The 12,240-nt window shown below is 33.0% G+C and overlaps 1 protein-coding gene and 1 long non-coding RNA gene across 3 annotated transcripts; one reads left to right on the top strand and one right to left on the bottom strand.

Annotated features, from left to right (window-relative positions):
* Positions 1-6,090: 6,090 nt before the first annotated feature.
* On the top strand, positions 6,091-8,868 carry LOC123898253 (uncharacterized protein DDB_G0292186-like). Of its 2 annotated transcripts, none has more exons than XM_045949160.1 (2): positions 6,091-6,787; positions 8,532-8,868. In XM_045949160.1, exon 1 carries the CDS (start codon positions 6,200-6,202, stop codon positions 6,776-6,778), a length of 579 nt encoding a protein of 192 aa, XP_045805116.1. In that variant the 5' UTR covers positions 6,091-6,199; the 3' UTR covers positions 6,779-6,787; positions 8,532-8,868. The 2 variants fall into 2 exon arrangements, with proteins under 2 accessions (XP_045805116.1, XP_045805117.1); XM_045949161.1 differs by having other exon boundaries at positions 6,118-6,787; positions 8,537-8,868.
* Positions 8,869-11,400: 2,532 nt separating this feature from the next.
* Positions 11,401-12,087, bottom strand: LOC123898255. Its single transcript, XR_006805287.1, has 3 exons — positions 11,953-12,087; positions 11,593-11,633; positions 11,401-11,482 (listed from the first exon to the last, which is right to left on the bottom strand). It is a non-coding gene; the product is annotated as an uncharacterized LOC123898255 (long non-coding RNA).
* Positions 12,088-12,240: the final 153 nt, after the last annotated feature.

Consider the following 12,240-nt stretch of genomic DNA (forward strand, 5'->3'; position numbering starts at 1 on the left):
TAGTTATATAATAAAGATACTGATTTGAAATAAAATAATCGGAGGACAATATAATTTAACTAAAAAACAAATTAAAAATAAAATAAAAATAAGGATACTGATTTGAAATATACTTGAGTTTTTTTTTTTTGAAGGAAAATATACTTGAGTTGTAACTTGAAATATGTCTTTTATTATTTATTTTTACAATAATTATACAATATAATGCTTTTAACTTTATAATGTATGTTGAATTTTCTTTAAATTTGTGCTAATTCATACGTCAAAAAAAATTAAATATATACTAATAAATATTGTGTGATTTTGTTTGTGTAATTTGATTTTTAATAAGTGTTTATTTATTGAAATTTTATACTTCATATGTTTTTCTAAAACATATTTGTATAAGCTATTTTTTAAAAAAACTACGTTGACAAATTTATAATAATACATGAAAAATTTATTTATTTGTATAAGTTGTTTTGCATAAGCTCAAAAATAAGTATTTCAAAGGGACCTTATTTATTTTATTTATTTTGGCATATATAATGTTAATATACCCCTAAAAAATTATTTTTGGGCCCTAATTTGTAGGGGCCTAGGGTCGTCGCCCTCCCTCAGATACGGCCCTGTTTGGACTTGAAGCGTGGATAATGTATAGACCCACTTACCATATAATTAAATTTCACTTTTTGATTAGAAAGTGAGGGGAGCGGGGATCAAACTCTAGACCACTTAGTCATAGAGGCTCTAATACCATGTCAAATAACCAATTATCCCAAAAGTTTAAGCTGTTAGGATAGAGCAGTTCGTTTTCTGGAATGTGAAGTGTGTATAAGGTGTTCGCAAATAAGTCTTGATTGATTGAAATTTGACACTCCACCGTTCTTTTTTTAAGTGTGTTACAGTATGACCATGTACACTATTCACATAATCGATCTACTTTGACTATAATTTTTTATTAATTAATATATAAAAACAAATGTTATCATATAAGATATTGCTCAATTTGTCTCGACGAATATTTTTAAAATATAAACTTTTCATAATTTTTAATAATAGATAATTAAAGATATAAGTAACTAAAATAGTGCATTAACATGTATGCCCGCAGTGAAGAGTAAGAACAGTATTGATCAGGCTTGCTTTTTTCATATTTTTTGTTTCCATTCTTAACTTTTTTTTCATTATTAACAAAAGTTAACAAAGATAAAATACGAGCTTCTTTTATAGAAATCGTAATCAATCGTTGTTGTCAGTGGAGGAGCTAGCCAGAAATAGTGGTGATGGTGGGGGGGGGGGGGGGGTGGCGTAAAACAAAAAAAAATTGTAAATCCAAAATGCATATTATATTACATACCAAAAAATTAAGTTGTAATAAGGACAAAGTTGATCATCAAAAAAATTAAACTACATGATTTAAAATACCTTAAAACGATGCATTACGCGTTCCAATAGCTTTGAAAGCATCAATATAATAGTCTCTGAATCGATACTTGCAGCAATTTCCTTTTCAATATAAACCGACATGCTCCTCCTCTCTTTCATCTTCACAAGTTCTTCTCTTAAAAAAAGAGTCAATTTTTCTAACTTTCATCTTCAATTTTCTATTGCAAATCAACAAACAATACCAAAAATACTACAATATAAACAATAAAAAACAAAGTAACAAACTAATTTAGAAACAACAGAAACAATAGACAAACTTGTAACTAACAAACACAAAACAGAGTTTAATAACATGACATTAACAAAAACAATAAAATCAATTAAAACCCTAGAATTGAAACAAACAACATAACAACAACAAAATAAGGAAGTATTGGAAGAGTATTGAGCAATAACATTCAAGAAAAAACTGAAACACAACAACCCAAGTATTATTTCATATCAATCTAACAGAGCCAAAATTTGAGAGAGGAAAAGGGTTTTGCAATTGAGATTCATACATTAATCTGAGAAGTACAGTGGAGTGATCGACGTGATGTGGAGGTGCGGTCAATGGTGGTGGTGGTGCGGTGGTGCTCAGGGCGGTGGAGGTGGTGTGTCGTGTGTGTAAGGTCGCGTGTTTGTCGTTGCGTTTGTTGTTCGTGTGCTCTGTTTCTGTCCTTCTTTGCGTGTGCGTGTTACAGAGTTTGATGTGTGGGAGGGAAAATAAAAAAGTAGCTAAGGGTATAATTGTAATTGCTCACTATAAAAAAAATTAAAAAAAAAAAAAGCTGGGGCGGGCCATGGCCCTGTCCAGCCCACAAGCTCTTCCGCCCCTGGTTGTTGTCAAAAGCAACACTTAAAAAGAAATGGAGAGTAATAAATTTTTTGCGCAAGAACGATCACACACTAATATTAAGACTATAATTAAGTGTGAAATTGCTACAAACAATTTGAATTTGAATATATGTATAGAGGATAAATATGGGCTCAAAACAAAAAGGTAATAAATATTAGCTCTAAAAGAAATTAAAATCAAAGTTATCATAAAACTCTAAAATAGTAGAAGTTAATTTGAGTACAAATATCAAGCAAAAGTTAAACTTTGAGTTTGTTCCTAGATATAAATATCAAAGCATATAGCAAAAGTCTTATGTTGGTGGTGCTGCTACTCTTGTTGTTCCTCCTGTGCCAGCTGCCATATAGATCCCATTCATGATGCAAAAACAGACAAAGAAAAATGTATGACACCCATATTCTAAGCAGATGCGGAACCAACGGTTGTTGATATGTTGTTTTATTTTGTAACTGAGGACCAAATATATGGCAAAACCTAACAAGTTGGCAAATATTGAACACGTTGTTAATGCAAAACCTATCATGAATATCTTAAAAGTGAAACTGCCACCGTGTAGGCTGAAATAGGTGAAATAGAATGGGAAATTTGGTAGTATTAGTAGTAGTATCACAAAAGAGAAAAGGTTGGTCACCAACCAGTCTAACTTAGAGATGACAGTGCGGGCATCCGTCGAACCTAAGCCAAACGATTGTTGTGACGAAGACATTGTGATGAAAACGGCTACGAAAGAGGGAGAGGGTTTGGCTGAAGAAGAAAATTCTAGATGGAATTCAATTTTATTTTTTTTTGGATTTGGAGGTGTATTGAGTTGATATTTATAGAGGTTATAGAAGATTTTTTTATAATTTATATTTTTTGTGATATTCAATCATAATTTTTATAGAATATAAATAAATCAAATGGATTTGGTGATATTTAATTAGCATATTCAATTTTTTTTCTTTGGTGCAAAAAAATCTATTGATTTTATTTATTTTTAATTTGAATTCAATTGATCTCATAATTTTTTTTATAACTTTTTTTTGGAGCATATATGTTTATATTTGTAAAACTAAATTCTTAATAAACTATACACTGTTATCATTTTTTAATTTGTACTCAAATTAACTTCTATTTTTGAGTTCTATGATAACTTTGATTTTAATTTCTTTTAGACCTTATATTTACCTTTTTGTTTTGAGCCAAATATCAAGCAAAAGTTAAACTTTGAGTTTGAATCCTAGGTACAAATATCAAAGCAATAAGCAAAAGTCTTATTTTGGTGGTGCTGCTACTCCATTTGTTCTTCCTGTGACAGCTGCCATAAGCAAATATCAGACATTTTATAAACGCTTTTGGTAGCTGTGTGGGAGAGAGGTACTTGTTTTGTAGATGCTTGTAAGTTGTAACAATTGGCTACGTGAAGGTACTTTCCCTATCTCTTTAGCAAACACAAATATAGTCCTTATACCAAAATGCGATCAACCCAAAAGTATGAAGGACCTTACACCAATATCTTTATGTAATGTGGTGTATAAAATTTTGGCCAAGACTCTGCCCAATAGGTTGCAAAAGGTCCTTGATAAATGCATTTCTGATGAACAGTCGGCTGTCGGCCTTTTTGCACTAAGGTCAATTACTGATAATGTACTGCTGATAGCATCAAAAAGGCTTAATTAGTAAAATGGTCTCTTAAAGATATTTTTGGTTTCAGATTGGTCCCTTAAAGAAAAAAAAGTCTGAATAGGTCCCTTAAAGACATCTTCGTTAATCAGTTTGGTCCTTAAAAAGAGGTCTAAATAGGACCAAACTGATTAACGGAGATGTCTTTAAGGGACCTATTCGGACTTTTTTTTTCTTTAAGGACCTATTTGGACCTTTTTTTCTTTAAGGGACCAATCTGAAACCAAAAATGTCTTTAAGGGACCATTTTACTAATTAAGCCGCATCCAAAACTATTCATTACTTAAAATGTAAAACCAAAGAAAACAAAGGTGAAGCAGCTTTAAAGATTGATATCAGCAAAGCCTATGATCGTGTTGACTAGTCTTATCTTTTTGGTAATATGAATAAAATGGGATTTAATCCTACTTATGTGTGGCGAAGCATTTGGTCATCTCGAACTTTGTTAAAACATGGTTACCGCTGAAAAATAGGTGACGCTCCTTAATTCCAATTGAAAACACACCTTGGCTAAGAAATGATCAAAATCCACTCATTACCACCACTGTATATATTATTGATGGTGATTGGAATAAACTTTGGGCACTTGCTATTCCTCCCAAGGTGAAGCATATGTGGATACTTGGAATAGATTGCTTACATATAGACAAAGATTATCTAGCAAAGGTGTTGAGTGCCAAGAGAATTGTGTGGTTTGTCAAACCTATACTGAATACAATTGGCACTTATTCTTGTGTTGTAATGAGAGTATTTCTTGTTGGAAGGAACAAAATATGTGGTAGCATATAGAGCAACAAATGCTACATGCTGATAGCTTCAAAGTATTTTTCACAAATATATTGGAATGTTTTAATGAGCAGCAATTGACTACTTTTGCAATAACATCATGGAGCTTGTGCAGGAAGCGAAATGCCAACTTTGGGAAAATAAGGTAGAGACAATTATGCAGGTAATCAACAAAGCAAATTATACACTCCAAGCTTGGAATCATGCTAACAACAAAACAGCAAACAGAATGATGCAAGCACAATCAGACCAACGGATTCATTGGCAACCACCGCCGGCTGAATATCTGAAGTGTAACATAGATGCTGCAGTATTCGCGCAGGAGAACAAGGTGAGCATGGGAGCGTGTCTCAGAGACGAGTCGGGAAGCTTTGTTGCTGCATTCTCTTGTCATGACAGTGTTGTATACGACAGCTGAGTGGGGACTTTACAAAGGCCTTGAATATAGCTTTGTTAGGCTATAATAAAGTAGTATTTGAATTGGATTGTAACAATACAATTAAGCGAGTTAGACACTACATACATTTTAACCAAAAACCTTAAGGCATTAAGTTTACGGTCATCTCACTTATAAAATGTTCAACCTCCACTTTTCTAAGCAATATAAAACTTAATTCACCTCACACATGCCACAATAATTTGGACTAAATTTGAACCATAAATTTAACATTAAATCAACAAAGTATATATCCTTATGTTAAATGCGAAGATGAGAAGCATTAGCTCATTACTTCTGATAAAAGCTATTCAACTAACTGGTTGTTAGTTGATAACCACCTAACTTCCTCTGTCTCAATTCAGTTATAGAATTAGTTTATGTTTATAACTTCCCTAGTTAGCTCGATTCTAATTCTAGAGTTGTATATATAGGAGGAATTAAAGAAAATTCAAAATACATTATAAAGTTAATAGCATTATATTTCTTGGGTGGTGCGACGTTCGGCGCTAGCCACCCGCACCACCCCTTGTCCATATTGTTCAATTTGTTTTGACGGATATTTTTAAAATATAAACTTTTCATAATTTTTTATAATAGATAATTAAATTATATACTCCCTTCGGACACACATATAAGAAAAAAAACACTTCAAATTTTGGACACAAATATAAGCAAAAGTCAACTACTTTTAAACTATGAGGAGGGATCCATTATTTCGGAAGTTACAATCCGAAATTAACTAAAAAAACATTTTGGAACATAAGTTCCGAAATTAGGCATTTTCAGATTGTATCTTTCAAACCATCTTGTATCCCAATTATTTTTGGGTTTTGGGGGTACATAAGAGGCCTAAAAAGCAATTTTGAAAGACAAGTTCTTCAAATAAAAGCCCAAAACAGAACTAGAAAAGCCCAAAATCTCTTCTTGAATACAACATTTCCTTCATTATTTCTTCTTCTTCTTCTTCTTCTTCTTCTTCGCAAATCTTCATCTTTTCTTGAAAGCCATTTTCGTCTCTCCCTCTTTTTCTGCAACCAAACTGGTGGATGGCAAAAAACAACAAGTATGCTTCCATTAACTTCAACCATATCTACGACAAATCCATAACAACAACAAACACAAACAACAACACCAACAACAAAGCATCAAAAAACCCTTCTATTTCTTCATCTTCTTCATTCTCTTCCGCTTCTTATTCTGCAGTTTCCGCTCCTAACAAACATGGTCGTATTCTTGTTCTGACCCGACCCACACCCAAACCCATTTCACAACCCAAACCCAACCCCGACCCCCCGATTCAACACGTTCCAGATCGACCCCGGTCTGAACCAGGATCAGATTCGATCTCGCTTCGTCCTTTAGGAAAAACCGGTACTGGGTCGGCTCTTTTACCTTCGCCTGTTGTGAACGGTGAGAAACAGAAGGAATTGGGTTCTCCGAAAACGGATAAGTTTGTTCCGCCGCATCTTCGACCGGGTTTTGTGCCTAGAGAGGAACGGGTTGGGCCGGAACTTGGGAGGTTTAGGGAAAACTTGCGACCCAAGTCTGGTGGTGGACATGAGAGGAATAGGAGGGTTGGTGGGTCTGATCCGGGTTTTGGGAATCGACCCAATTCGAGTGGATGAATTTTGATGGTATGTGATACAGTATTTTCTTTTTTGTTTGAGAAATTTCATTTTTGTTTCTAACACTTTGGAATTATCATCAATATATGTAGTTAGTTGTGAATTATGAATTAGTATCTATGATAGAAAATTAGTATCTATCAATGATTTTACTTGCTTGGATATGCATGTTTTCATCACAATAAGAAAATTGCTAAGTTGTTTTTTTAGGGAAACCAAATGTATCATCCGCGCACAAATGCGGAGACTAATCCCCCTTGAGGGAACTGAGATCCATTTAAGGGGGTTGGCCTCTCCCAACAAATGTTTTTCGGTGTGCATCGGCCGGGGATTGAACCCAGGATCAAATGGTTAAGTTGCCAAATATCTACCACTTGTGCCAAAGTATGTTTGCTAAGGGAACTATAAATCACTGCTTAAGGATTTTATGTAATTTATGTATTTAGACTCAAATATTTGCAAAAATAGTCATATATGTATACTACTAATTAAGAAGGTTAGTTAACTTTATTAAGTTTCTTTATGTAATAAAAAGAAAAAAATTGATATTAATCTACAAACCACTTTTTCTCTTCATTTAAGTTTCTGTTAGACTATGTTGAGAACATTAGAGGTATTTTTGGAATGATAACATTTAAGGTGAAGTTAGATAGAATTTGCTTGTATAAAGTTCATCAAATATATTATTTTAAGGTGGAGTTAGATAGAATTTGTTGATAATGTTAATTATAAGGTGAAGTTAGATAGAATTTGCTTATATTAAGTTTATCAAATATAATATTTTTTTTGCTTATATTTGGTTGATTCGCTCACAAGGGAGTATCTTAGGACTTGGAGGAGGATAAGATCACTTTGTTGCTTATGTATGTTAGGATCTTTGGATAAACAACTTTTCAAGGTTCACTTGTAGAAAACAAAAGTTTTTGTTTTTTGTGTTTTAATAACTATGATATAAGGATTACCTCTCATTGAAAGTTGAAATTTGAGTTTTTCAATTTTTAGAATGCTATGTTTCATTTAACTTCTCCTTAAATATGGTTATAAAGACTTTTCTTTTTTTATATTTTGTAAGTGAAGAGTTATAAGTGTGTTTTAATTGAGAAGCTCCTATTTGAACTAAGAATCTCCTATAAATCAAAAGCTTATCCAAACTAGTGCTTAAAATGATGAGAATAAAAATGCTTTAGTAGAATAGTACAACTGTTTTGTCATCAAAAAATTGTTATTCTTTTTTGTACATCTGCTTCTAGAATCCATATCATACTAAAGAAACTTATGATTATTGATAAAAAAAAAACATACAAAGTGGAGATGTTGGTGTTTATAGAGTTTTTATTGAATCGGAATCAGAGCGGTGTTTTTGTGGGATCCTTGAGTAAAAGGGAATTCTTTACCTTCTTGAGGCATAGTTACTTATTTGAGCATTTCATGTCTTGTTTTTTTGAGCTTGGAAGCATAATAAGAGTATCACCAATTTAGTTTTACTTAGAATTTAGGTCACACATGTTAAAAATAATGTAACTTCCTTATGTAGTTGGGTTATATAGTAGTATCCTATTACATGTATATATAATCATATTATAAATCTATTGCATTATTTATATCAAATATGTAAAAGGGCAACCTGGTGCGCAAAGCCAAATATGCGAATGAAATTAGTTTTCTATGTTAAATTTCAACTGTTATTGAAAATAAAAAGATTTTTACTTGGCAATTGTATGTATACTTACTTGAACAAAATGTGTTTGTGCAGAATAGGTGAATTCTTTTCAGAAGATGAAGATAAAAGCATTGTCATAGAGACGCGTAAATTTTCACAAGATGGCTGGCATCTCAAATAACTGAAGATGAAACATGATTTGATTGACGACAGTTTCTCAACACCTAACGTCGCAATTAGTAACGAAATTTGTAATGATTCACTAGATGATTTGGTTCTAGTTTACCACTGATTAACAATAGTTAGAATCTAAGTACATATATTCAATTCCCTGCTAAACTTTTACTACTGTTTTTTTGCATGCCTTCATACTTTGATGAGCATGTGTTTGTTTTAGAAGCAATTCAAAATCCTTTAGTTGTTTGTTGTATTTTGCTTGTCACAATGTGTTGTTATTTCAGCATTTGGTAGTTGCACATGCTTGGTTTTTCAATTCATAGTAAATTGGTTTTTCACGTATTCACCTAAGTAGGGTTAATATTGGAAACATATATGTTGCAGTAACTGCGTCATGCAGACCGTTTGATCTCAAATCAACGTCTATTATACATTACTGTGTGTAACTGTGGTATTTTCCTACAGCATGCAGACCGTTTGATCTCAAATCAACGTCTATTATACATTACTGTGTGTAACTATGGTATTTTCCTACAACAGGGAATCCAGATCAGTTAATGTCAAGTTAGCACGAGGTTGTTAAATAGAGACAAAGTAGGAGTAATGAATAATTTATAGATTATAGTAACTTGTCAAGTGCTACTACATGTTCATGTAAGGTCATCTATAATTTTTATTATTATAGTAATATTTTAAAATAATGGTAGCTACTGCTAATGAGATAATGTCAGATGTCATTTTCATGTTTTAGCCGTCTAATTGTCTGCCATTTGGTAACCATTTTTTAATTCTTGTCAACCAAGGAACTGTTTGAGATTTCTTAATACATTTTGGTTCTTATCGTTTAAAAGAAGACAACTTACAAACATGATGCAAGTGTGCACATCCTGCATCATATATATTTTTTAACATTTTTTTATAGTTGAATAAAATTTCATATCAGACTTATCTGATGTCACCGAATTTCTGTCCAATTTTAATAAATTGAAAATTTGTTAGTGGTGCACCGGTGGGTTCATCTGATGCTTCAATAATCTATAAATTTAGTGTCCAAAAAATAAGTTATAAGTTAGTTTATTAGTCTTGCCAAACAAATCTTTAATAATTAGAGTTGAGTCTAGTGAAATGGGTTAAATTTTTACGTGATAAACTAATGTTTGAATTTTGGTTGTGATAGATATTTGCATTTTGTGTCCGACAAACTTAAAATAAGAATTACCTTTGGTTTCAACTCAGACCAAGAATTGTTGTCTTGCTTGCACACAATTTTCCGTAGTAGACAATCTTGACTGTAGAAATATAATATAACATTTTGATTAATTCAGTTTAATTTTATAGACAATCTCGACGGTAGAAAATACAATCATGTTTTCTCAAAATATTTGGTGATGTGGTTGAGGAGAATGAATCCTCTCAATTTTTTTCCTCTCAAATTTTACTATGACAACTTATAAATAAAATAAGGCAAAAACTTAATAATATGTATTAAGTTAGTCACATGAGATGTCAATTTGTATCCATGAATGAGAATCCCCGTTTGGATCATCTGTTTAGGGCTGTGACTCCGAGTACGAAGATTTTTTTCCACCGCAACAACATGGATGGAGGGAAATGTTCCTCCGAAAACATTTCACGGCGGTGATCGGGGAAGTATCCTCTGCTCCATGGATTCCCCGACCCCCACCATATTACTAATTTTGTCCATTTTTGTTGGATAATTTCCTCAATATTTTGGTTTATCATCATTAAATATTCTATAATTGCCTTTATGAATCCGGTCTTTCTAAAGCGAGTAATATTAACCGTTAATTAATAAATCAAATGTCCAATGATTTAATCATGTTAAATGCATATCGATAAGAGTTTAATAACTAACACTGTCAGGTAGTATCAAATATGTAAGATACCTGCTCATCCCAATTAGTTTTGTAGGTGATTATAATTAGGACTATAGTTTGAATCAATGTTCCAAACAACATTCCCATCCATTTTTTTTTTTGAAGGAAACATTCCCATCCATATTCCCTGCAGAAGTTGTAAAAAAACTGTTCAATTAATTAGAAGCGTAATGACATAACTTACGTAAAGAAACTTCATATTAAAGGCGTGTCTGACATGTGTCGGTATCTGACACAGACATGACACCGGCTATTTCTCAAATTCTTATCAGGGTGAACGTGTTGGTGTCGTGTCTGTGTCAGAGCTTGATATAAGAGCAAAATGAAAACTTGGGTAAAGAGACTTCATATTGAAGGCGTGCCTGACATGTGTCTGTGTCCGACACAAACACAACACTGGCTCATGTATTTATTTCTCAAATTCTTATTAGGGTGTTGGTGTTGTGTCTGTGTCGGAGCTTCATATAAGCAAAATGAAAACAAGAGGGATGGTAAAGCATACCTTGACTTGCCAATGGATAACATTACCAAGCACAATCCCAACTGGAATACCTATGATGTAATAACAACATATGTTGACATATGCAACAATGCTTTGCCAGCCAGCTCCAATAGCCACTCCTGTCGAAATGGAATCACATTTTTGTTAAGTCTATATCATTGAAGATTAGTTTGCATTAAGATTCATGTAATCCATCAAATTAACTGAAAAAGAGGAAATGTTGTAAATAGTACTTGAGAGAACTGGTTGAACATTGTTTAGCAGTATAGAGATCGATAACAAAGGTGCTAAATCTCCGACACCTGCGGCCACATCTTTATTAGAGGTAAATATATAAGCAAGTATTTCCCTAAAAATTAAGAAAAACAAAAACAGATCTGATGGCCAACGATGTAAGCACTGTGACAACGATTGAGAACTTTGCGGCTTTGGCGCTTCCTTTACCAAGCTCGTTTGATACTCGAACGCTACACAATAAGTAAATGTAAATTTCCAAGGGTAAGTAATCATTCAACTTATGAAGAAAACAAAATGGATGTACAATGATAGATAGGGATTTTAAAGTGTTATTTATTACCTCACTGCAGCCATGAAACCAAGTGATACCATAGCTCAAGACTGCATAGTATAAACAAATTCATTTTCAAGTTAGTAACGCATATATATATGTTCACAGACAATAAAATTGTTAATTATAAGACATGATAGTAATCTAGATAATCAAAACTACATTATCTACTACTCAACATCAACATGGTTAGATTGACCATGAGTTTGTTCGAATCGCACTGTGCCACTGTGATTTTGACAAAAGCTACATTTAGAGCTTCAACAAAATCTGTGCAGCCTTGATTTATACAAACTCGTCATGATTCCAAACATGCACTGCGTGAAATCAAAATCAGTTTATCAACAATTGCATTGGCAAAGAACTTACCACAACATGGCACCAGCTGAAAGGGAAAGTTTGACAACAGGCCAGAGGTCTTGGAATGCTAAAAATGGTCGTATTCTCGTTCTGACCCGACCCTACAATCATATTTTCTCAAAATATTTGGTGATGTGGTTGAGTATGTTGTCTGCATCATTAATTGAGTTCCTTAAAGTGCTCAAGGATAAAACCAGTTATGAGGTTATCCATGAAAACCTGTATGATTTGGCATATTTGGTGCATGTTTGCTAAATTGGCAAGCCCCACACGGCCACACCATCACCATCCCTTTCT

The sequence above is a fragment of the Trifolium pratense genome, linkage group LG7 (genome assembly GCF_020283565.1).
Source record: "Trifolium pratense cultivar HEN17-A07 linkage group LG7, ARS_RC_1.1, whole genome shotgun sequence".
Taxonomy (NCBI): Eukaryota; Viridiplantae; Streptophyta; class Magnoliopsida; order Fabales; family Fabaceae; genus Trifolium; species Trifolium pratense.